At 38.4% G+C, this 27,417-nt stretch overlaps 1 protein-coding gene across 11 annotated transcripts in view; it reads right to left on the reverse strand.

Moving 5' to 3' along the window:
• The window catches only part of PARD3 (par-3 family cell polarity regulator), a 477,274-nt gene that overhangs the window by 92,529 nt on the left and 357,328 nt on the right, over window positions 1-27,417 (reverse strand). For all 11 annotated transcript variants that reach the window (XM_067291891.1, XM_067291889.1, XM_067291888.1 and 8 more), the window contains one exon: window positions 11,553-11,810. In XM_067291891.1, coding sequence (XP_067147992.1) covers window positions 11,553-11,810 — 258 coding nt within the window. The remainder of the gene's footprint in view (window positions 1-11,552; window positions 11,811-27,417) is intronic.

The raw sequence follows: 27,417 nt of genomic DNA on the forward strand, positions 1-27,417 counted from the left end.
CGAGTGTGAGAAGAAATATTAAAAAATGTAAACATGAGGTCCAATAAAGTAGGATTATTCCTGACACTGAATGCTGTCTAGCATTACCTATTTTCCTGTTAAATTCTGACATCTTAAGCTGCAGTGATTTTAACTACATCAAAAATAGTGCAACTAATGAAAGCTAATGAAATTCAGTCTACATGAACTGTTCAATGTGGCTTTAGAAGACAACAATTTAGCTCTGACCATCTAAGGAAGACTTAAAGGACACACTTTGAAATTCAAATTAGACTGGATTGAGGAAAATCACTACGAATACTAAAAGAAAAAGATGGCCCTGCTCCAAATCACAGCACAGCATAGTATGGACATCAGTTGCATCCAGGGAGTCTGACAAGCTTTCATGAGAGGGAGATGAGCAAAGAAAAGTTGAAATAAGATTGCAACTGTTCTCCAAACAACCACAAAAAAGGCTCAGCATGTCTCGCTCTGGTAGCTTGTTTCCAAACCACTAAGTTCTGTTGGTGGTGAGCAACCAACAATTTGTTGTTTTAACATAGCACCTGTATTAAAAGTGTCCTGGATCCTACTATACAAGGGAGACCTTCCAAGAAGAAACAGGTTATGAATCTCAAAATAGTAACACAAATGCATTTGGGGACTGGAAATTACCAGAGGTTGATAATGTGAACAAAACTTAGATATCCTACTAAAGTGAAAGGAACAATTTCTTTTAATTGTACCTCCTTTCACAAAATGCCTTTGCATAAATTCCCATAATTGCTTTTCTTCATGATCCTCCACAGATTTAGATAAGAAACAATACTTACAGCACTGTTTTAATTCCAAGTTAGTTTTAGAGGAACAATAAATATGTTCACATGCCTAACTCAGTGACAGTGCAATCTCCCCGATTGTACCAAATCTCTTAATCTCACTCAGTAATATTTTTTACCTCACTTGTTATATCATATACAAATGAAATTAAACTCACTGGTGACCAAAACAAATTTTGTAATGTGAAGAACCTCGCACACGTCTGAATGGAGAAGTAATCATGGAGTACAGATGACAGTCACTGGAATAAAAATGTTCTAGTAACAACTTCAGCCTTTATCCTAAGAGTTTCCAAAGTATTTTGAAATGTAAGTTATCTGTACTAGGACCAGAAAAAAAAAAACATACATGTTCTCAATTTTTAGTATGTCTATAAGAGAACTGATATTTTATCAGATACAAAGATTGAAAGAAACATTAGTAAAAGCAAATGCATGGAAAATTGCTTCCACAGCAAAGAAGTCTCTGCCTTAAGTACAGTTTTAAAAAAGTTGGATCAATTAGCAATCTGTGAATGTTAGAAACATCTTAACAATGTCTCAAAGATGAAAGAGCATATCACAGAATGAGAAAAAGGGGAAAAATTAAATTACGTCTGCAGTCATAATGAATCAAAGCCCAGAAGGTGGTCTCCAAATCAGCAGGTTTTGATGAAATATTAAGGAAAATGATTATTGATGAAAAATGAATAAGCTCTTTTTGATTTTAGCAACCTTTAAATCACACTTTGCTAATTAAAACAGCTTCAATGCATCCCTCCCTTCCTTGATGGGCATTTAAGAATCCTTAGAAATGGTTGGGTTAATTTGTCAACATTTTAGCAAATATGCATAGAGTTTATCTTAAGCAAGCTGACACAGCACAGTTTAAGATGATGTACAAAATAATACATAGCTATTTTCTGTGTTTTTTCTTTTTGTCTCTCTTTTTAATTTTTACACTGTATCTATTAACACAATCACAAAGAAATGACAGGCAGCTTCTGCTCGTTTTCTCTGCAGCATGCAATTCCCAATAATAGGTACTACAACTATTAATGAGCCATGAACTACGTCTCCGGAAATAAAGACTGGTGCTATTATTTTTTGTCTCCTTTGTTTGCCAGGTCAGAGCGCTTTTAGGACAATTACCCCTCCTACCTAGGAGGCCTGTTACTGTGGGTACTGTGGGCTTCTGCAAATAAATTTCCTTCCCAAAGATAAGTGGAAATTAGAAGTATGAGGGACATTCATCCTCACATCCCTCGGAGTGGTATGTTTTCTAATTGCTCTCTTAAGCGATAGCAGTGGTAGTACTGCACTTTCTCCTCATTCTAGTTTCTATCGTGCTTCCTTTTAAAGGGAGAGCTAGGAGTGAGGGAAGGCTGTAATAGAGATTGAACTGGTGGACACAGAAGATGTTTCCATTACGGCATGTGATGTGACTCAGGTGTGCCATGTATTACTGTTACAAAACTATACATGAAAACTAAAATGACGCAAAATCTTGCTCCTTTGATTTTTTCTTTCACAAATTAATTCTTATATATTATATCACAGTCTAAACTCAGGGCAGATGAAATTACCTATCCATTACAAATTCCTGATCTATTTACTGCAACAACATTTCATACACCCATCATGTAAGAAAGACCTCTAAGAATGCATCAGATTGAAAACCTTTTAAAATGTCACTAGTATTTTAAGGAATGAAAAAAAATCTATAGCAGATAAACAAGTCTGATGTTAGAACAACATTTCTTCAGAAATATATAATCATATAAAATAGGTCATGCAAGAAACCTTTTAACATCTCGCATCACAGTGAGCCTTAAGGAACAAGATTTCACACACCTGACAAACCACTTCTTTAAAAATATGCTATGAAGTATAATGTTCCACTAATATACACTATTTTCTGAGGGAAGAGTGGAAAAGCATTAATTTTCAACTTTCCAGCCAAGAACAAAAAGAAATGAGATTTTAAACCAATTTCACAATTTCCAGGGTTCCCAACACAGTATGTTTCATAAGAAGCCATTCAATGAGTTTACAAGACGTTAAAAGGAATTAACAACCCCACATCCCCCATAAGTAGTGATGTTATTTTCCTTCCTAAAATTTACTACACAGGATTCCTCCCCACAGTTAGACTACACCACTTCTGCCAGCGACAAACTACTTGGACCGTATGCAGGATGCTTTTTAAGTCACATAAGCAAACAAGCTTGGCCATGAGGATAAACAATGTGGTTAAATATAGTTCGTCTCTCGTGTGAAGGAGATATCATTCACCAAAAAAAAAAAAAAAAAAAAAAAAAAATCCAGAAACCTGTGGATCAAATCTAGTATGTTGATAGTATGAACATATCAAAAAAAAGTAACTTTTACCTTACGTTTCCTCCATTAACTTATATTAATTTAATGAGCTAACTGCAAACAGTATGTAAAAAGAAAACAGATGAGATGAAAACAGAAAGGACCTTATGAAGAGCCTCTTATCAACAGTCCATTCTTATGCCTCTTAAAAACACTCTTAAAGGAGTGTCACCTGAAAAAATGCTTCTCATCTGTTATAACAAACATATCCATTTTGCCCAGAAGAGGTGCAGTTTCTTGGCCCCATGCACAACCATGTACCAACCTACCCATACAGGAAGATGCTGACAAAACTCTTCATTGGGCAACACAGATATCAGTTCAAGTTCTGACTGCTTTTGATTTATATCTATATTTAAGAGGGATATTACAAAATCAGCGAGTTCAAAGTTTTCTAAATTATGAATAAATAGTTTAACTCTGGAGCTGCAGAATACACTGTTTTTTTTAACCAATACCTTTGGACTGAAAACCTTATCTAATGAGTACTATATTCCTAATAAAAAATCCATTTTGTCCTAGCAAGCAGAGAGACAGAGTCTCTGAAGGCACAGCACTCTCCCCAAGCTCTGCCTGTGCACTTCTCCCCTATGATCAGACAACCCCAAAACACACAGAACCGCAGCTTCCTAAGTGCTTGGAGAGCAGGGGCCTGGAGCCTTCACCAAAGAGGAACAGATGGGTCCACTGGAGGGACATAAAAGATAGAAAAAGCATGAATTTTTATTCCGTTTACAAACTGCCACATTCAACAACAAGAACAAACCAAACAGATTAAACTATGGCATTCAAATGCTGCATAACATCAGTTCCAAATCCACATTTCAGTTAGCAGGACTAGGAAATAACATATTTTAACAGTTTACACTGGTAGGATGACAGCACTTCATTTAAGAAACGGGAGAACCTTTGTCTTTTCAGCTTTGCATAATTAAATATTCACACGTAAATATAATGTTCTCAGGATAAGAACTCCAAATTTTATTGATGGTATTAGTGGGAAATAAAGATGTGTGTGTTACACAGCACATTTTTTGGACTGCAGTCTCATGTCATAAAATAATTGTTCAAGGCCTGAGACATCGGCTTTTCTGATGTTTACATCATGTTTTGTTTCATACTAGGATATATTATTCAAGTTTTTTCTTTTTAATTAAATGCTACTTTCCATCATCTGAAGAAATTAAAAGCTGTTCTCTTTTTCATCCAAGCAATAAAATGTCTAATGAATCTATATCTCTATGCAAATTGCTCTAATATACCAATGAAAAGTATTATATAAAATAGTTACAATATACTTAAAACACTAACGTATATTATACCACTAATCTGATGAAAAGTGACAGGTTTTGATCTATCCGTTATAACTATCTTGGCTCATCATAAGCAGTAGCCGTACTTAAGAGACTTGAAAATTTCAAAAATGAACTGATCCTACTAATTTACAGCGAAGGGTGACAGTTAGCTCCGAGCACCGTGGCAATGAGGCAGAGGCGCGCGTCTGGGTGGGCCCCGCTGCACGTCCTTGGTTTGTAGCCCGCACCAGGAAGCTCATTGCTTTCTTATCTTTCTGGGCATTTTCTCACTACAACCATTTGCAGGGGCAATAACTTCTGCTGCTTTTGTAAAAACAAACAAATAGCTGTCACTCTTTAGATTATGCAGCAAGTCGACTTGAAGAGGGAGGAAGCAAAAATATCAGGGTTTAAGTGAGGCTGTGCCTGTGGTAAACGCAGAGAGACATGGTTCTCACAACAGTATCGGCGTTTGGGATCTATTCAAAAAGAAACCAGCACTTCCAAGTAATTAAAAGGGCAGTCGTGAATGGCGTTCACTGTGAGTCTGCCATTTATTCCACCAAAGGTGTAACCCAAACAGGGAGCGCAATTGCATGCTTTCACAATAGGGAGTCTACATAAATCCTCATGAATTTATATTAAAACTTGTCTTATGTTCTATCAAGATGGAAGAACAAAAGAAAACAACCAACCCAAGATAATAAAATGCCAATGCTAATAGTGTCTTTTGGGTTCTAAATACACGGGTCTATGAGAGACCAAACTAATTTTTAGGCAGTCCTGTGGGTAGGGATTACTGGCTTATAGGATGAAGAGGAGAAGAACAGAAAAAAAAAGCAATGTGTTAGTGCTAAAGTGAAATTAAACCCTGTGAAGAGTCTCACAGAGGCTCAAACTAATCCTTCTCCAGGTTATCACAGGCAGAGGAGGAAAATACCACAATGGCTTCCAAGCACTATTTTCAGTGTTACATGCGAGGGAACTGCAAACAGTTCATTAACCCACTGCTCTCCACAGGGTTGCCCTGGGTAGTCTGCCTAGCCCAAACGGCCCAACTTCCACCTTCTAGGCCAGGAAAGTCTTTCTAGAAGCCAGTCTCACGGGTGATGAGCTCCACCATGCTGCAGAAGGGCTGATGCTGACGAGAAGATAAGGATTAAAGCTTATTATTACTAATTTATGAAAGACTACAAATTATTTGGGGAGTTCATGGATAATGAACAGGTCCCCTCTCTGAGATGCTTGCAATCCAATCAGACATTTACATCCCGTCTACCCACGCGCAGTGCTTCTCGGCACATATGGCACGCGCAGGGCGCCGGCAGCAAAGGCAACCAGCAGAACCAAGAGCAAAGAACGGAGACGCAGGAAACCGCTTCCGCACCCGTGAACAGAAGTAAACAAAGGTAGGAGGGAAGCGCTTACTCACAAGCTTATTCAATCTAGGTTGTTAGCCTTTTGCACAGCTCTCCGTTTTAAATGTCATTGGTTAGATGGTTTACAGTATCGTGGCCTTTCCCTTTGCGCCGTGCTCTTGCCAGCACCTCAGATCGACTTCAAGAACTGTCAAAAATCTCTTCATTTAAGAAGAAAGAAATATCTTAGCAGTTAGAGGATGTGTCACCCTGAGTAATAACTCATATCTTCATCTATTATGGGTCTGGCAGTAAGCTTAGATTTCACTGCATAAATGATTCCACAGACTTTAAGAACACGCCTATGACTGACACTACCAATAAAAGAGAAGTTTAATATAACAGCACGAGTGCTTTGTTTTTTTAACAAATATTTATCCAGGCATTACAATATAACATTTCATAGCTTTCATGACCCATTCTGCTATTGCTGAAAGTTATTTTATACATGCTAGAAAGACAGGTTCTACTTATTTCAGTTTTTATGTATTCCTATATTATATTAGAATGTCTCTTTCCACCTTCCAGGATTCATTACTCCCATTTCAATTTAAACAAAAAGATACTACTCAGCAAATAAAATTTAACATCTAAATAAAATATTCTCTCTTTCTTTTTGGAGGAACTGGAAACAAAATATGCAGTGCAACTTTAAAAGTAGCATTTTGTCTCCTAGCACCAAGCAGATGACAGTTAAAGCAACTGGGGTTATTTTCAGTTCCCAAATATTCCTTTGACATAACTTGATTCCACTTCTGATAAAAAAGAAACCAGTTCATAAAGGTCTCTCTTTCTAAAATGAACATTTTTTCTTTTTAATGGCAAAATGCATGCAAAAAGCATATGATTATGGTATTTATGTTTCCATTAAAATGTCCTCAGCAAGCTGGGGGAGTCTAGCCTACTATTTTCAAGCTATTTAGATTTACAGCAGAACAGTGCCTATTTTATTTCAATTATATTTCAGGACAATGCGCTCTTGGTGGGAAATGATTACACAGCGACAGCCAGTAAACGTCCATTAGGAGTTGTCTTCCTATATACTGCTCAGCTATGGATGTCAGGTGATCGCTATAAAACCCTATTGTATAGCATCGTTGTCATCTACATGAAAAACATTATTGATCAGTAGTGCAGCTTTTCTTCTGTATGATGCAAAACATATTAGAGACATTTCGCAGCTAAACTAAAAGCTTTATCCACAAGAGCACAATTCTCAAGACACTCATTTCCAGAACAGTAAAATAAATATAGATTATACATTTCACCCAAATTCTCTCCTTTAATACCTAGCATAAAAAGTTGGTAAGTGAAAAAAGTGCTTAGCAGCCCGGCCCTGCAAATTATTAGCACATAGGAGGGAAGTACTGTAGCAAGGACAGCTGATGTATATGCAAGCTATACTGATCACCAATCACTCCAAACATTTATTTATTTATTATTAGAGATTCATTTCCTCTGAGCAGTAAATTCCTCCTCTGTTAGTAAACAGAATCTACTTTAATTCTTTAGGATCAAGATCAGCAAACAGCTTTTTTAGTGCTACTGCAGAGAATTGCTATGACTAGTGTTATTGGGATTTAAAATGTGTTTCAAGATTCACATGAGCTACAAGTATGCATGGATTACATAAGTAGCTCAAAATAAAGAACCTCTCATATTTGAACTACATATTTGAGTTAATGGATAATAACTGTCATTTAAAGAAAAAGAAAAAGAAAAAAAAGGAAAAACTAAAAATATCCATCAATGATTATTTTAACTCTGATTACAGCATTAATCTGCCTTCAAAGCAATTCTTAACCAGCTCCAAGTCCTGTAAGTCCTGTAGGATTTTTCCTGTAGTCCTATAGTAGCTTTTTTTCTTATTCACCAAAACTCTTATAGCCATAGGTGGTAAGACAGATGAAGCAATGCTGCTTACACACACATACTAATAAAGTGCAAATCTCCAACAGGTAAGTTAACATCTCTTTCTCCTTTGCTCTATTTCGGCATTAGACAATCCATTTGCTAATTTGGAGAAATGAATGGACAAACTGTTTAAAGAACAATCATTTTCTTTGTCTTTTTGTTGTGTTGGAAAATCTGGCTGTAACTACAGTGCTTGGGATGCCTACAAACATTAAATAAACCCATGAAGAAGAAATAAAAAACAGGCCTAACACTGTGTTCAAGTTAGGTTATAAAATAACTTGGGGACCTGTGGCTGACAACTTCACAGTTCCGTTATTTGACAAAGCACTGCAACAGTTGTCCTTATAATATCTTTAAACTTGCACAGAAAACATTTTGTTTGGTATTCTGATGAGCAGTTTACATATTTGTCCTCCACTTTGTTATCATTTATATGCCATGACACAGTTAAACTTGCATCAGTTGGTGGCATGTGTTGACGAAAATAAGAAAGAAGTTTAAGGAATAATAAAGAAAAACAAACCCTGACAAGGCCTCACACACAGATGCAATAATTCTGTTGCAAGTTAAGGAAAAATTTGTCATAAGTGTTCAACAATGGTATGCAAACTATTACGGGACATGTTGTTATAGGCTTCTTTGTATAAGACTTTTAAATAACCTTTTAGACATATTTAAATGTCAAATTTTCTTTGGCACTAAGCACAAAACTGTAATAGAAATAACATTTCTCATATAAACAATGCTGCTTTTAATATGAAAGTGCTAAAGATTTGAGACAGACTGGCCATTACCAGCTCCTGGCAGTTCACCGCAAGGGTAACATGCTTTTTGCTCTTCCCTTTACCATCCACAAAGACTGGAAACAACCATCTCCCTTTAGGTAACCTCTGAAACTTTCAGAGGAAAAGAAAGGATGGTAGGGCCAGGGGGTAGAGCAAAGTGAAAATTATCCTCACCACAGGTGAATGCTAATGGAAACAATATTTTAAGGACGCAGAACTGTAACCAACTATTTCTCATCAAATTTCTCAGAGCTTTATCAGGATAAATTAGATGACGGAGGAGAGCGCTCCCTGGAGAACAACCCTACAGAGAGGCACTCAGATGTTTGCTGTGGGAAACGGCCTTCACAGGAGATGCCAAGGAAAGAGGTGAGGCCTCGCTGCTGGAAAGGGGACAGCAAGAAAAGCGTTGTGATGCACACAAGGAGCAGGGCTGGGTATCGGGCATGCAGGGAGACACAGTCCAGGTATCAGCACGTCAGGCCCATGTGGCCAGAACTATTTCCTCCAGTGATGCTCAGGTGACACTGTCTTTTTTAATGCATCTAAGATAAAGTCTGTAAAACACAGGGCGGCCTTGGCAAGATACCTCAGCTGTGAGCCAGGCTGAACATTACCTGGGGTCAAGATCCCAGATGTCCTTTAGAAAACACTAGACAGATGGAAAGCTGTTCCCTCTGAAGCTGTGGGCTCCCACCAGGTGACACGCTTTCCCAGCAGCGGCGCTGAGGTATAGACCCGAACTTCTCGCAGAGCATACGGTGAATCTGAGACTGCGTGAGCTGCTGCAACATTCGCAAAAATGTCTCCCAGCGTCAGGTAGGATTCACCAGCTCTGGAGTCTGACCACCGATAAACGTGTGAAGAGAGAGTGCAGAGAATCCCATATGCTTTCATTTGAATTGTCTATTTTTTTCCAGGTATTTCTTGCTGAATGTCCCATATCATGCCTTCATCACTAAACTCAGGGTGGCTTTTCTTGCTCCACGTCTGGTCCCTGACTTGCATTTTTTTTTTAAACTTGCTGCTAGCCTGTTGTGCATGCTGGGTAATGCCCCTTTTGTCACAGTGGGATCCAGCCGTGTGAGATGGAGCCTGCTGTACTCCTGCACTTTTGCAGAACAGCCTGAAAGTGCAAAAACTACCACACTGCTCTTCAATTCTACCCTTATGATTAACATCATATTCCCTCAGTGCTCCAGCCATAACTTCACTTTTACTCACTCTCTCCAGGCTCTTTTATCAGCAATCACACAGAGTTAGCTAGGTCATGCAGGTCTTCTACTTCACCGTGCCAGGTTTGCATCAAAGAAATTTTTTTGTTGTTGATATGACATTGATGCCATTCAATTCAGGCATGAAACACTGCCTTTGGTCTAACAAAAACAGCCGTGGGAGTCTCAACGTGGCAGCCATATTAACCAGCCAAGCTGTCTTGCTTTCCAAAGTCACAAAAGTGCTGAGATTTCAGGCACTCAGGCATACCCATGCTGGTTAGCGTAATACTATATAATATAAAATTTCAAGAGCAAGCTGTCTTTGGTTAAAAGCATTCTGCTTTCTTCACTAACGTACATATCCATAACATATAAATTATGTTAATTTAATATGAAAAGTAGACCTTTCACACAGTACAATACAGGAGAAGAGTATGATTGAGAACATAAAAAAGGCAGTTGTGCTTTTTTAGTAAGAATTTATGGTAAACACATCTGAAATGTCATTCTTTGTCATATTAGATGATATATTGTTCACAATACTACATGATTCTCTAAGGAAAAGAACTTTTTAAAATAGATCTAGCAGAGGGTTAAATACACGACTCTCAGTCCTCAATCAAAAATAGTTTTAGACAATCAGCTGAACTCTGCACGACAGCTACTGTCTTTAAGAACAACTGCCAAACGACTCTGTTAGGACCTAGAAGAGAATATGCAAGATCAGTGCCGCCTCCTCATGTGGAGATATATTGATCTCAAACACCGTAAGCAAAGATACTATTTTGTTGATTTAGGTGAAAGTGCAGTATTTATCTTCTGCAAAGAATGGGGTAGAAAGCAAAACAACAAGTGGTTTTACTAAATTAGTGACCTCTGTATAAATTAACAATACCTCCTATACTAGGATTTCAGTTTTACTTTTTGCAAAACTGAGAAAAGGCAGAACTACAACATCATATAGGTAAGCTAACAGGAGAGATGCATTTTCACTGCTAATGTACAAAAGCCTTATCAACAAACTTCACCTTTGGTTATTTCTACCTTATGTTAGTTTGCATCCCCATCTTAGCTTCAGGTTTTCAGATAAACTCAAAACTCAATCAACAGAAGCCATAATTTTGCCTGATTTCAGCATAAAACCAAACACAAAATAGTTTGGATACTGTAGCCGCAGGAAACGTACAAATCATTAGCTACAGCCCAATAATTCATAAGTCAAGCTTGGAGTTCACTCACTTGATCTATATTTTATCAAAAAATTCCAAATGTTAGGCTGAAGTGTGGGACTATGGTAGGATTAGAATCCAGGTAAGCTTTAACCCACTTTTGGTTCAATTGTAAGAACTTTCCACAAATTTTGTAACTGTTGTGAATAGCTTAGAAATGTTGTATTCCACATCCATACTAACTAGAGCTCTGATAAATAAACTAGCTGATGTCACAAGTTAGAATTTAATTTACAGTATACCAAATAGTGACTCTAAAATTCAAAACCCTTTTGAAGAATGAGAAGCAAAGCAGGAGTTCTTCAGAAAAAAAAAAAAAAAAAAAAACTTGCACATCTCATCCTGTTACAGTTTGACTTGTGAGAGCTCAATACTTTTCTACATAAAGGCTTTTAAAAAGCCATTAATAAAAATGCAGTTCTGACTTTCCCACTGATGTACAGTCATCTCCCACGACAAAAAGCATTACAGGGGTGAATCTGGAAGCAGTGTATTGATTGATGTCTGGTGCCTACCTGTCTACAGGTGAAGACTTTGAATTGCGTGGTTTCTTCACTTGGGCGTACAGTGCTTCCACAGTCTGCCCCTCCCGAGGGCTCTGTGGTCGGGCGCTCAGAGTTATGGTGCCACTATTTGAAGAAGAGTCATAGGAAGCAATTCCAGCATACATTGGGTCTGCATCACAGCCAAATGTCCGGTTAAAATCCTGTATCTCGGCATAATCACGTTCACGAGCTTGTCTCTCTCGAAATTCTCGTGTTTTTGCTTGAATTCTGAAAAATTAAAAGAAGGCTGAAACTATTTTTTTTTTTAATCATTTGAAAGCACATGTTCCCTAAAACAATGTTTCTCACTAGTTAGCAGACACTTTATACAGTTCATCCTAATGAAAACAGCGAAGTGCTTTCAGTTTGACTTTGCCATGGAGTCTCAGGTTTACTTTGTTCACCAAAGTCTAGACCTAAGCAATGCTCCTGCTATGATCAACAGTGACCTTTAAGGAAGAGTCCAAACATTCACAGTCTGTTCTTACACTGTCAAGTAAAATAATGGCTAGCCATAGTTGTCAGAGTTTACCTGTGGTTTTATGCATCTCAGGATGTCTCTGATATTACCTGGCCCTTCTGACACCAGTGGCCAGACCCCATTCATATCATATCATACTCCAGCATAACCAGATTTTGTGGTTTTAATGTCTCTTGAATTTTAGAAATCAACTTTAATGTACTTGCTTGGTCCAACACTACAAAAATCATACTTCTTTCAAAATTTAAAACCACATACACACACATATTGATGCATGTATGCATGCATACAGTAAACCACAAAGTTTCTTTTATTACTCATTTACAATGAAAACAAACTGAATCTGGCACCTCTCCAAAGTAGGCAGTTTCTCCTCAGAAAGTATCAACATGTTAAAGTTACAAAGGAAAGATTTTTTATCTAGATGCACTTGTTTAGCTGTACGATAAAAAGTGAGAGATAAAAATAGATGACATTTAGGAACCTGACAAACACAAATTGAGCACAGGTCATACTTTCAAAAGCATACCAAGACTAAAATTTGAACTTGGCTTCAAAGTTTCCCTGGCGTTTTAGAAAACTTGGTCTTTCACACACATGCAGAGTGAACTGAAAAAGACAAAACCAAAAAAACCCAGCACCATCTCCCCAGACCAGTTTAATGCCCTGTCATCACTGCAAAATGAAGCGCTCAGCTGCCTCCTCCCTCCCATTAGGAAAATGTGCTCCTTTTTCATCTAATATAGTCATGGCTACACAGTACGACAGCATCTGTCCAGACTAGGGCTGCGTGCACCCCTGCCATGCGCTATTTCCAAAGACAGCTTGCTCACAGCCTCCTAAGGAGACACTGTCTCCTCAAAGCCTCTGTCTCCTTTGAAAACAAGCCTGAAAAGGCAGGAGCTCAACCGGCACTTTTGCCACTGTTACTTCGGTCTCCCCTGGGGGCTGGGACACCCCAGCCCTGGTTCAGTTGCTCAGAGCTGGGCATGCCCAGGGAACCCTGCTGGACCTCCCGCGCCGGGCAAGGGGTGCTCCTGCGGCTCCTGCACCGCGTGCTGACGACTCGGGTGCTCTGTAACACCTCAAGCGACACAAGACGACTGTGTTTACATAAGTGAAGCAAGCCCCTAGCTCATATGTGCACACCTGAATTTAAGTGTCTTCATCTGCAGACTGAGTCCCATGAAAATTGTCCTTTCCATGCTAAGAAAGCTCCTGGTGACAAAAGAACGGAATAGGAGATGGATGGGCAGATACATTTTCCTCAAAAATCCCAGTAGTACTAACCACAGATACTGACTACGAGACAAAACTGACCAGCTGAACTCCCTCCCGGTGCCATCTACGTCCAAGGTTCGGTGATTCATTTACATGCCCTGAATTATGCCCTGTCTCTGGCTCATTCTTCTTCCTACGGAAACTCTCGCTCTTATTCAGCCACAGTGAAAAAAAATGCAAATAGAAGTATTCTGACTGAGAAAACATTACTTAAACCACCAAAAATTTTTGAAATCAGTTTGGCAAACAATGTGCTATTAACTCAAGATATTTATTTTCTTTATTGCTTCTTTTTTATTTTAAGAGGAAAAGGGACAAGAAAACTCTAAAGGTACTCAGCTAGCAGCACGCTCCTCTACAACTACAGAGACCTCAACCTGGAATAGGCTTTTTGCTTTTTGTTGTTTTAACTTAAACTGACAAAGGACTCAGAGTTTAAAATCCAAAACCATTTCAAATTTAGACTGTGTTTCTGCATGCCTGTTTTCGAAAAGAAAAAAAGATGTCCTATAGTCAAAAAGCAAAGCTGCAATTCAAACAGTTTACAGTCTTAATCATTTTGAAGTTATTTATGCAGAAGGAAAAAAAGGCCTGAAAAGGACCTGCTTTTTTTGATTTCATCTCTGCAGATTTCACTTCCAGTTTGCAGTCCTGTATTAATTACCTTGTGGAGAAATGTGTTTACCTATTGATATTTCTCATCTGAACAGGAAAAGCTAAGGAATTCAGAAATTTCTTAGATTTTGGCAGATTCTGGCATTCAATTTTAGTTTCAAAGGGCAACATATCATCAAATACCAGAAGACTGGCTGACACCAATTTGAGAAAACAAAATTTCATGCATTGCAGAAAACCAAAAGTTTAGGGCATGATAGCTGTCTGCACAGCAATGACGCATAGAGTAAACCTTTCAAACAAAAGAAAACTTCATCTATAGTGGTTACGAAACATAACTACCTAACCAGTGATACTGGCCTCAGTGCTTTAGTGACTGCCATGAGACATGCTGATGAATTTATCTAACTTTTGACCATGAATATCATATAATTTCCACACGTGTGGACATGAGTGCCTCCAGTTTCACGTTAACCAAGTTTTGTCATGGACCTGCTTATCGGCTACTTAATACTTTTCAACTTTTAAATAGCGCAGTTTGCAGCAAGAACATTAAGTTTTTCCCACACGTGGTTTAACAAAGAATAACGATTCTTATTCAAGTGGGAGAGAACTGATTATTGAAGTGTTATGCAAATAATAATGTTTGTACCCCCCAGGAAAATTTTTAGAATATTTTATATCATTGTTAATACAACGTGTAAATACACATATATAGTATTAAAAATTAGAGTCTGAATGAATTATAAAGCTTTCCTGTTAATTATAACCAAAGTATTAAGTTACTATTTACAGTAAGTAATGTTTAACAATGGATAATCCTCAGGTAAAACTGACGCCCAACTATACTGACAATCAAAATGCTTTGATTTTGTTCTCTTAATTATTTTTTCTGTTTAAACCACTGTGCAAGTCCTGTCATTTTCACGAGACAAAAATACAGGTATCATGATTACTTAACATGTTTTGAATACTGTTTAAATACACCTTTGCTTTTGCCTTCTTCAGGACATATTACATTTAAACATTATGTTTCCGAACTTAGAGGAACAAAATGACAAAGGAAAAATACTTGAACTTATTCTTGAAAAGAGTAATAACTATCAGCTGAACATTACACTATCACTTCTGCAATTATGATAGTTTTTAACTCTGAATCTATTTACATACAGGTAACTTGAACCTAATGCTACATTGTTTTTAATGTAGACCCCCTCTTTTTGTGTGTGTGCGTATACATGTGATAAGGTCTAACTCATCTGTCAGCACATACCTAATTAAGTACACATATGGGAAAGGCTAACGATGAATATTGTGGAAAAGATTAAAATAATTGTGTAAACACACTGTGCAGCACAGACAAGAATGTGGAATTTGCTCTGCAATTCAGCCCTAATCAGCAATGTTCCTGGTATTTAAATTCAATATCTGGAAAGTGTTTGACCGCGGTACTTTAGTTTTCCAGTTTAGGTATGTGTATTAACCTGTCCTTGCTGAATTATATTCATTTATGACATGGCACAATAAAAATGCATGTGTCTGAAATTTCAGATCAAATAATTTTGAGGATTTATGGTCTTCCAACAGATTTTGTATGTTTTAACAACAATAATAATGCTTAGCATTTATATAATTCCTTTCATCTTCAAAGAATTTTGCAAGAATCGTTAATCTATTTTGCAGTGTTTAAATGAAACTGAACTTTTAAAAATACAAAAGCTGTCCCAAGAAGTTTCTAAACCCTTCTTGCTGAACTGTTAATATGAAAATGTCAACAACATACTGTTGTGCTTTTGAGACTCAAATTATAATGTTCAGTTAAGGTATAAACCATCCTCATGCATTTGTGTGGCATTCATTCAAAAGCTAATGATAACTGCTTCAAATGACAATATTGTTAGCTGCAGAACTTCCTATAATTGTTCAAAGAGCTTTTCATTGCAAGTTAATCCCATAATGATAGACATACCCATTGTATAGCAATTCCTATGCATGTGAAACGGTGGTCACAAAAGTAAGGGAAAAGCTTTGAATGCTGCCTCCAGAGAAGAGCAGAGACCTCATTCCCTTTTCAAAACCCTGGGAGTGAGATTCAGCTTGCAGATGAAAGCAACTGCTGCTATAGACACCTAAATTTAGGTGTCAACATAGACTTTGGACTCTCATTGGAGTCAGGGGAGATTCAGTCAACAGTCCAGAGTCAGTGGAGTCTACAGAGCTGTTCAGCTGAACAACAGAAATGTGCCCATTTTAAGCCAAATCCTTCTCTAGGCTCTACTGACTGTCTTGAGTACACCTCCCTCGACCACAATGGGCATTTAGCCATGTAGCTCACACATAGATACCAAATTAAACATTTTAGCCTGTGAGCTGATCCCACCCTGAGACAAATGTTTATACCAATTCCATTTGAACTGAACCTTAACTTTTTGCAGCACTGGAAAACTCAAAGCAGAGCTGTGTTGAGTAAAAGCGAATAAGCAAAATTGGCAAAAGAAGAAAAATACACCCTAAATTCAAATAGTGTTAGGAGTAAAATTATAAATATATTCTCAATGCCTTGGGAGCTTCAGTCCCCTTTGTGGGATTTTTTCATATTAGTGATCTAGATCGCTGGAAAAAAACAGCTACTTATCTTAATTGATGAACACAGTTTGGGAAGGACATTCATGACAAGCATATTACATTTGTTGTTGCAATGGCAGCAGTGCCCTCCCATAAGAGCAGAAACAAAGTTGGCTGCTGCTTCTGGTGTGCAATTGCTTGGTCAATTCAATTAATCCTCCTGCTGCTGCCAAGATTCAGCTATTGCCCAACTACGCAACCTAGTCTTTTCCACTGAGGCTCAGTGATTTGCAAAATCAGTACCGAACATTTGCAGTTCCACATATGTGAGATAGCTGATAATGTTTATTAAGGATAGAAACAGCATTGTGTAAGGACAGAAGCTAAATGACAACCCATTCAACATTGCCAGTTCTCAGTTGTTCTGCCATCAGAGTGGCATGCTGCTGCATGATGGATCGGAGACAGAGAACAACTATGCCACGCTTATAAAGCCAGTCAGCTTGTTTTAGTTAGTCAGATGGGATGACAACATTCGGGCCAAATTTTGCCGGATATCCCTTCTAATAGAGAGGTCAGGAGACGTGTTAGCCACTGGCCAGAACTTGTCAGCTATGTCCCCTCCTGCTTCACTAGTGCAAAATACCTCATGGGCACAACATGCCAGCAAGTAAGCCAGGTCTTGCTGTTTCTGCTCCGCCTCCGTCCGACTGCCTTTAGGGCTCTAACAGCCCCTTTTCTAATTTTTGGCAATCAAGTCATTGTGGGAGTTTGTCCCTTCTGTATTTTTCTTTGACCTTTATCTGGATCCAAGCAGAATTTTTCTGACAACTGCTCTTTTAATTAGGATACCTTGATTATAGGCATTATTGTAATTTCCCTCTGAACCAACATGTGACACTTAGCTTTTCTTATCACAATTAGAGCTATTCAGTTATCACAGTTCTGAACCATCTCACAGCAAAGCCATCTGGTTTCCTGGGAAAATCATTCAAAAGGATCACTGTGGGCAGTGGATAATCATAGGCATTAACAGTGGTAGCTTATGAACAAGAAAGACACCTCCCCTTCCTCACATGCCCACCAGTTCATTCAAAATTTGTGCATGTTTAAAAAAAAAAGTCAGAAAATACTGCTAAGTAAATATCATTTTTAAATTGGAAGGCTGGTGTCCAACCTTTCTCAAGTTATTAAATGAAAAAATGAACACTTCTGCCTTATCTCCCATGTACATACATGTGCGGCCAGCAGGCTGAAATATGACTTTCCACTCACCTCAAACGCGTTAAGAAAGTATGCAAAATGTGGTCCGTTTGCTAAGGATAAGCACAAGCATACAGGGACAAAATCAGAAAGGCCAAGGCACAACGTGAGATAAAAGTAGCAGGGAGCTTTAAAGATAACAATAGATCATTGTGTAATTGTATTAGTAGTAGAAGAAAGAGCAAAGAAAAGGTTGCTTCCCTGCTTGGCACTGAGGGAATGATATTGACAGATGATGCTGAGGGGACCCGAGGCTTAAGGGGCTTTTGGGGGTTTGGTTTTTTTTTGCATCTGTCTTCATTAAAACAGTTGATTGCAAGCAGGTGGCCAGCACCACCAACAGAAAGATCTCCAACCTGAATAGGAAAAGAACTAGTTAGAGACTGGTTAAGCAACTGTCTGAGGCAGTCTCTGAACTGCTTACAGTAACCCCAAGAACCTGTTGAGGACACCCGAAGTACTGACAGACTAGAAAAAGTCAAACATGCATTGGAGGAGCAAGAGAATTATAGACCCATCAGTTTAATTTCAATCCCCTGAGAAACTTTGAAACAAACTACTGATAGGCACGGAGAAGCTAATGGAACAAGCAGTAGCCATCATAGATTTACCAAGAATAGATGTCGAGTCAAGCTGCTTTTCTTCTACAACACAGTAACAGACCTTGTGAATTGGGGGGGGCAGGAGGGAAGCACATTTTAGGCTAAGAAAAACTGCAGCAGGATGGATGCCACAGGTTGAACTAAGCAGCTCCTACAGAGTATTTTGAAAGTAGTTCTCAGGAATTCACAGCCACACCAGAAGGACGGATGGACTGTGGTTCTACAGGACCTCCCTCCTACGTCTGATTTTACTTAAGGTTTTCATTATCAATTAGGATGCCATTAAATCCACACACAACCCAAATGCAAGATCGTTGGAGGGAAGGATTAAAATTTCAAATGCTCTTGAACAATTGACGTTTTTCAGAGTGGACTTTAAAATAAAATGAACTTCAATAACAGCAAGTGGGGGTAATGCACATAGTTAGAATAATTAAGCAGACAAATAAAAAGTAGGGGGAAAGTCCGTGAGTTGCTTTTTCAGAAATGGATCTGGAAGTTTTACTAGATGACAGCTACACGAGTCAGCAATGTCAAGCTGCTGTGCAGAAGAAAAAGACACAGTGGGAATGTAACAGCAGTCTTCTAATACATAGCAAAGAAAAGAATAATATGTTTTCCACCTCTAAGGCAAGGATTAGGGATTTGAACTGCAGCAAGAATAATTGAGACTAGATACTGGGGGCAATGGAACTTCCTAATGGTAAAGATAGCGGAACAGATTGCCATGGGAAATTGTAGGGTCTATCTCATTATAACCTGAAAAAAAAAAATGGATGAAACATCTTGCAGGAATGGCATACACAGGATATCCTACCTTGGAAAAATGACATGATCTCTATAATTCTGCACTTACATGGAAATTATATACATACATATTTCTTGTGTAACGTTTTTACAAGAACAGAGAGAGATAACAGGGGCTGCCTAAAAAGAACATCCACCATCTTGAAATTAAAGAAGTTCATCTACACAAACAGTCTTAATTTTCTCTCTCCTTTGGCAATCACAACCAATCTGCCAACTAGAATATGTGATAGTAACTACTATCTCTCAGAAGTTTCCCCCTGCTCAAAATGAGGACAGAACGCTTGTTTTCATGAGGAGTCATATTAAAGAAGGCTATTAAAGAAGGTGGCAAAAGACAAGGAAGAAAAAAAGAAATAAAAATTTGCAAGAGATAGAGTAAACACAATACATACAAGAAGGTGAAATGCAAGCACTAATCTGAGACCAAATGATATCAATGAAACTAAAGGAGACATTGGATTCATTTTCTCTAAGCTGGTGGAATCCCTCATGTATTTCACCCCTCCCTTTCACCAACCCCTGGCTTTCTTGGCTCTTCCCTCATTCTTCCAAAGTGAAAGCAGAGTATCTCAAATCTGCTTTCTTTGATCTTGGCATAAACAAGTGAAAATCCTTGCTTATTTTGACAAAAAAAAAAAAAAAAAAATCTGTAAATTACCAGCTTAGTTACATTTCAGTGTAGCTTTTAGACAACTCTGCACAGTTAATAACTTGCAGATTTGGTGGGGGCGGGTTATATCTATTGTGTCCTTTTTTTTTAAAGATATGCTTCAATGAAAGCTGAATGCATAAGGTACATAGGCAATACAGCAGTTTCTCCAGTCTCCAAAACAAACACTACTATAACTGAATTTTTATATCTTAATCTTTATGTCTGGTCCTGGAGTCAGCAACCCCAGCAGTGGAGGATCACTCAGCTGGGCAACTGGAATAGTTAACCTACTGGGAACCCCATTGCATCAAAGAACGTCATTGCTGTCTGTAAGGAAAATGGAATTTTGTGTTGCTTTTGCATTTCAAAACTGGACAGATTAAATGACACTTCCACCTATGACAACAGATACCTCACCGTTAGATTAACAGAGCTCTAATTTTCTGTTTAGCTCTTTGCCTGACTGAAGTAGCAAGGAAGCAGATTATGAGATTCAACTATTTTTGAGACATGACTTAGAAAGCTCCTGCTTCAAAACCCTTCTTGTGTTAGAAGCGCTGGTTTCCTCCCTCACGCACGCTTGTTTTCTTGGGTCATTTCTTCCTCTACAATTTTTTTCCAACTGGAGAACATGCCAGAAAGCAGCACTGCTGGGTAACATCTGAATACTGTAGTTAGATGTGTGAGGACCAGCTGTTCCCATATGTGTAAATTTTGAGGCAAGGAATTATTGACACAGGCACAGCACATATCAGTCATTCACAGATACTGCAGGCAGTAACTGCAAGTCTGGATAGTTACAGTACTGTGTCATCGACAGGTTGAGCTGAGCCCGTCTGGTGTCTACCTTCCTCCAAGTTCAGTCTAGTACTAGAAGTGGGTATAAAATTCTGCCGCTGGCTCTATTTCAGGTCCATTATTCTGTGTTTCTAGAGTGCTATGCATGAAGCAGCCTAATCGCAAAGCTAGAAAACGAAACAATCTGAAGTGACAAAAAATTACAATGACAAATTTTATACAAAGGCAAGGGATTATGTGGATCCCACAGTGCCAAGTTGAAAGAAAAGGTGGTGGGGGTGGGGTGGGTGGGAAAGGAACAGAGAATATAGCTTATATGTCAGTATCTTTTGCTCAGGACCCACAAATTAACACCCACAACGCCGCTCAGACCCTGCTGGGTCACCATACTGAGTGAGAGCATGGTCACAAACTGAGCCAGGTCTCTCATAACTCTTTAGAAGATTTGTACTAGTAACTGGTTACAAAACCAAAGTTCAGTCTGTGATGCGGAGGGGAACCCATCTACCTGTTGTGAATATATTTTTAGGTGTCTGTCTGATTAGTCAAATAATTGCCACTGTATCAAAGAATTAGAATAAACAGTGTTTTAAGCACTGTAGTTTACAGTGTTAGTCTCCTGCGGTGCGATCTGGAAAAGTTGATGGGTTTTCAGTTCTGTTCAATTCATCAACAATAAACATAGCTGCATTCATTAAGTTAATAATTATGGTACAACTTTTTTCATTCTCAAACAAGTATTTGCTACAGCAGCTCTACCACTAACAGCATAGTTCACAGGACACGAGAGGACATACTGTTACCTTATCCTAAAATTCTTGGCATTCAGAAGTAAAACACTAGAAATTAGTGCTCTTACCTAGAACTTAAATTTCTAAGAGACTGCTGAACTCGTATGATCTGCAGGACACAATCAAATCTGTAATTCAAAGTATTATAAAGACAACATAACTGTTGTTTTTAAATACATGGCAAGGAACTTGGCCAGACCTTGGTCAATACAATGTCTTGAATCAGTGCACAAAAATAATAGAGAAAATATACTTTTAGCAGAGATCTCTTATGATCTCTGCACTTTATAAAATATAGCCAGAGAATGTGCGGAGCTTTATTTTAAAAATGCCTCTATTATTCCATAAAAGCTTCAGTTTACATTGTTCCTGAAGTCAATATTTTATGAAGTGGAACTGGTCTGTAATATTTTTCTTAAGCTCAATATTCTCATGCTTCATTTCTGCGTTCTCTTAAAAAATTATTGCCGTTGATTTGTTTTCATGGCCTGCATCCTCATTCATTATGTAAAAAACAACTGCCAAAAACAATGCTACAGGTCTCAGAGAAATGGGAATATTCCCTGACATGCAGATTCCATCTCAACATAAGTGAGAATGAGAAACACATTGCTCTGATATTCTGATTCACTGAGGAATTTTTTCTCTCCTCTTTTATGGACTGGGAAAGGGGCAGAAGATTTATCAGAAAAGATTTTAGTCAAGTCACTTTAGAAAATATATCTATAGTCTGAATGTTTGAAGTGATTACGATTTAGAGGTAACAGTTCTCTGAAAAGCTGTTCAGTGGCATCAAAAGCAGCAGTGAAAGTGAAGCTGAACCTTTTCATTGTTTTAAGGACACAGATAAGACTTAGGTTACGTAATTGGCAAAAATTCTCTCTGCATTACAGTATGTTGCTTTTTTCCTAGAAGTAAGATGAAACTGCTTCATGAAAATATTTTGCTTAAGGGAAAAAAGTTGGGGTTTTCCAATGAAAATATTATGGTCTCTCTGGGAAATCTGGAAAGACACCAAGAGTGTCCTGCTGTTCAGCCCCCTACTCCATCTGATACTTTAACAGTTCCAGATGGCCTTTACTACAAGATGACCTCCCCTCTATTCTTTTATTACGACTTTGGGTCACAAATTATCTATAGGATGCTGCTGTCATTCTGTAAGACACAGTTGTACTCTTTCATCTAAAGAATAAAGATGCTTAACATTAAAACTCATCTTTGTTAGGCTGACCTTCCAATGATGATCAAAACAGACAGTTATTCCAATCAATGTCACTGATGGAGAAAATATGTTTCTTTTTTTTTGCAACACTGACATTAGGAAACTAATGGATGGTTTTAAATCAGATCACTTTTGTAATTCTACTTGGTTAGAGAGCAGAACGTATTATGTTCTTTAAAATATCTAAGATATTGCTATAATGGTTTGGATGAGTTATGTTGATTAAAGGGATGTGGTGGGTTTGCTTTTTTTTTTTTTAAGTTATTGATGTGGTTTTCATGTAAACATCAATGATAGGAGGTAATAAAATTTTATATAGGTTTTATTAATTCTTTGTCTTTCTCCATCATCATAAATGGAGCACACTGAACTTGCATAGGAAAATATAATAAATAGTCCTAATGTACTAAATAAAGTAATAAGGTTAATTTCTTTCCTGCTGTCAGTAAATTCATGTTAGCAGTCTCTCGTCAGCTTGACATCAATTAATGATTTTAATTCCAGACTCTTGTCACAGTACTCACCACCCTTTCGTCTAATTAAAATGGATGATGCATGATGAAGGGAAAACACAAGACTTCTGTTCTTGTTGTAACATTTCTATTCATTAGTATACTTTTACAACAAAAGGCTTGTAGCTTTAATGGCACTAGAGAAAGATGAAGAGAAGTTTATTATATGTTGGAGGTAAAGTCTCTTATACCCTTAGGGAAACTATAATACAGGAAATGTTTTATGGATTGACCAAACCCTCTAGGAAAAAATATTAATGTTATTTTAATTACTAATGAACCTACAAAATGTTTCACTCTAAATTCAGGAAACATCGTTATGTGAAAAACAAACACTAAAATCGTAGTCTTGCTTATGGTAACACCAAAAATGTTGTCAGTCCATAGACTGATCTACAGAAGTAAAAGCAAAACTGCCAATACAGTGAAAAACATCTGGCCTACCTCCCTCAGACTGTGTCTCTGCAAGACAGTTCCTCAACGATTTCTTCCGTTCTTTTTGCAATATTCTGTTGAAGCTGTAACAGCAGTGTCCTACCTCTGATTGTTAAAAGCTGCTCCACAATTCCCATTCTAAAATAAACTTTTTACTCTAAAGAAGAAAGGCATTAAGATTTGCTCTGCCATACAAAATCCTCTTGGGGTTTCCACCATTAAGCAGCTACCTACCCGCTCTTGTTCCCGCAGTCCACGGGAAAACCAAAGCCCTGCCCTCCCCTTGTGAGCACCTAGCAGGTCAAGGCACACAAAAACCCATGTTGGGAGCTCCCCCTTCTGGCTCTGCAGCTGCAGCTGACAGGCAATATTCCCACCGCAGAACTGATGCCAGCAGTGAGGACATTTGCACAGACAAGGATAAAAATAACAGCAGAATTATGTACATTTAATTCCCTTTACAGACTAAAGGAACAAAAGGTTATGTTTTCCAAAATATTAGGGAGAAAAACTAGCAAAGGAACAGGTTTATTTTCCAGGTGACGACTATATATACATATGTACATATGATGTGTGGTATTACTTAGCTGTGTGTTAATCTTCGTCCAACAGGTCCAGCAGAGACTGGAATTGTACAGCTTCTTTAGAGCAAAGGCAGGCGCACCCTGCGTAGTCCCAAGTGCCAAGAAGCACCTACATGACTATGCAGCCATCTCCCAGTCATCGCTGGTACCTATCATCGCCCTCCCACCAGTATGCCTAGGTCATGCTCTTCCCAAAGGCTGCCCCTTTTCCCCTCGCTACTGATCCCCACAGCACAGGTATTTAAGCACCTGATTTTGCATCCATTTCAGTAGAAGTTGAGGAGGAATACTTTTATGGTAGCCCACAAATTTACAGAGTATTAGTAAAGCTCTTGCATGCATGTGTTAACCAAATGAAGACAACATCCTGCAGACTATTCTTTCAAGAGGAGGAAGTGTTTCTAGAGGCAGATTCAAGCATAAGCACCACTAGTCACCCAAAGCTGGGATCACATATTCTGAATCACGAGATTAAGTAAGAATTGCAGCTTTCAACTTTTTAAGCCTTATCTAGCTGTGAACAGTGCTGGACACAGCTATATTCGCTGGGAACTTCAGACAGAACTATGTATGTTTTATTCCTCCATTATCTACTACCTAGGTACAAAAAGCAAAGTTGTTTGGGCTGGGGAGTGCTTTGCTAGAGGAAGTCACAGGCAGAAGACAGCCTTGTCACGCTTGACGTAGCCAGGCAGGTATCAAGAACCGCCAGTGTCCAAGCTGAAGAGGGGCAAACATGGTCAAAGGTTTCTGATTTGCTAAAGGTTTCTTTCCTTCTGCACTGAGCACAGAGTGGCAGAAAAAAAATTCCAAGAAGAAAGAGGAAGAAATGAAGGTATTAGAGACTGCTGTTAGATCCTCTTTCTCAGGAGATGGGAAGACAGGTTCAGAAAACCTATGCTCAGTTTTGAATACTGGTGTTGGCTGGCATCTCTTGCTGGAGAGAAACACCCTTCCTAATGGCACATCAGAACCCACCCAAATTCTCAGATCAGCACTTGATAGATATTCAAGGATAATGCAAGCAGACTTATCTTTCTGGAGTAAACCTGTTTTACAGAAGAGTGACACAGGGAACAATGTCCTGTGTCCTTGGATGAACTGCTAATCTGATATTCTGAGAATTTATGAACGAACGGCACATATAACAATTTGAGTAAGATTGGTGGATAGCCTTTTCAGATGACACTCCTGATTGCTCCAGTGTTCTATTTTTTTGAAAGCTGCATGTATTTTCAACCAGATAATTTCATTTTCTGTGCCAAATTGCTTTGTTAGGATTGTCAGTAAACACGTACCATACACAGCTAAAGAGATAGGCTCTTTAATAAGAAATTACTATTAATAATATATTTATAAAAGGCAATTTTATTCATTTCAATCATGGAAAATTGAAGAACATTAATTTGCTTATTGTCTCCTAATCAATATGAACACTACTTTTAAGAGTTTAAAGAAAATACTGTTGTAAGCACAATACTATTAAAATTATCAAGTCAAGGCATAATAATTTTATAAAATTGTAGGCATGATTGATTTTTTAATGGACCGTTCACTTGTTCTCTGACCCCCTAAGGATTTTTGTTCCAAGCCTCTTACACACAGTAAATTCATTAAATCCAACCTATTTCCCCAAAGTATTGCATCATTATAGAGGTATAGAGCACCAAATACCAAGTAAAGCAGGGTAAGTGAGCTGTACTGCTAAAAACATTGAGGGGGAAAAAAATCCACAGAAAACAAAGTTAAAATAGCAGCTTTATGAACCAACACTTGTTAAGACAATAATATTTTACTATCTCTTGACAAGCATTTTGAGGGATTGTTCAGTTAATTTGCAAGAATACTCTTCATTAATAGCATGTATCTAACATCATTATTTTACAGTATAAAAAGGAAACTCTCTGCAATCTGACTACAAAAATACTTAAAATCTCTATGGACCAAATCAACATCTGAAATTTTTAGAAATATAAGGAAGCACCTCACACATTTGATTGCTATTTTATTATATTTTATTAGTTGTACATGCCACTACCCCAAAGAACTTGCATTCTCTTGTAGACATACACAAAGGAAAGCAAATACACAGTTAGGGAAAGAGAGTAATGGGAGGAGAAGGACCTGTGTTATGATAACAACATCAGGCTGTTATGATGTTTTGGCACATGCATCTTCTGCAGCTTCAGTGAACTTATAAAATTGTTTTATGACACACACAGAGTGAGATTCTGGGAAAGATTCAAAATGGTTAGCGTAACTTGATGATAAGGATTAGGAATTTGCTCCATGCATGGGGAGGCTACACAAATAATTCAATAATTCTACCTTGGTACCCAGCGTGACTATTGCAACCTCTCTCATATCATCACACAGACAGTCTGTACTCTCACCATTCTTACTGAGAGAGAGACAGAAAGACAGAGAGACAGAGGCAGACAGAGAATGAAGAAGAGAATGCTACTAACTCAGAACTCATTCTCCCTTTTTTGCAGAAATATGTATGACTGGGGAGCTAAGGTTGCTAACCAACGCTCAGTGGTGGGCAAGCAGACAAAGTCTGCTCGGGTCCGGCACCTCCCCAGGGCACGGAGGCACCCAGCGGCACGCGGCACCTGGTCCAGGAAGGCCAGCACTGAGCCCAGCCTTGTAAGCTCTGCCAGACCCCAGGGCCGAACGCTCCTTGGCATTTCCAGTTCAGAAGAGCAGGTCAACGCGACCGCAGCTGTCTGCACACAGCACTGGCTCAAGTTCGGCAGAGCTCACTAAGCAAGGGCTCAGCACCATGCACGTGCAGCCTACCTTCCTCCAGCCCTGAGCTGACCGGAGCCATGGAGGCAGCTTTGAAATGTCTCTGCACCAGTGGTATAAGCTTATCCACAAACTGGATGATCTGCCTATGCACAAAGGAAAGCTGACTGCACAAACACATATAGCCAAAGTCATTTATTTTCTTCAGTACCAGTACTCCCCTTCACTATTTAATCTGAGAGCACACTACTTTTAAAAACAGGAACAAATTTAGTGACCTTGTTTCACTTTTGTCAATAAAGAGAACATAAAAAAAATCAGACACAAGTAAAAAACAAAACAACCAACCAAACGCTATGATTCAGCCACCCCCTACTGTCAGAAGGAATGCACTCATGATTGAACTTCTTCACAGATTTATTCTAGTGCATCTGTTAAGAGCCAAAAGATTCCCAAAACATAATCCAAACAGA

The sequence above is a fragment of the Apteryx mantelli genome, chromosome 2 (genome assembly GCF_036417845.1).
Source record: "Apteryx mantelli isolate bAptMan1 chromosome 2, bAptMan1.hap1, whole genome shotgun sequence".
NCBI classification, from domain to species: Eukaryota; Metazoa; Chordata; class Aves; order Apterygiformes; family Apterygidae; genus Apteryx; species Apteryx mantelli.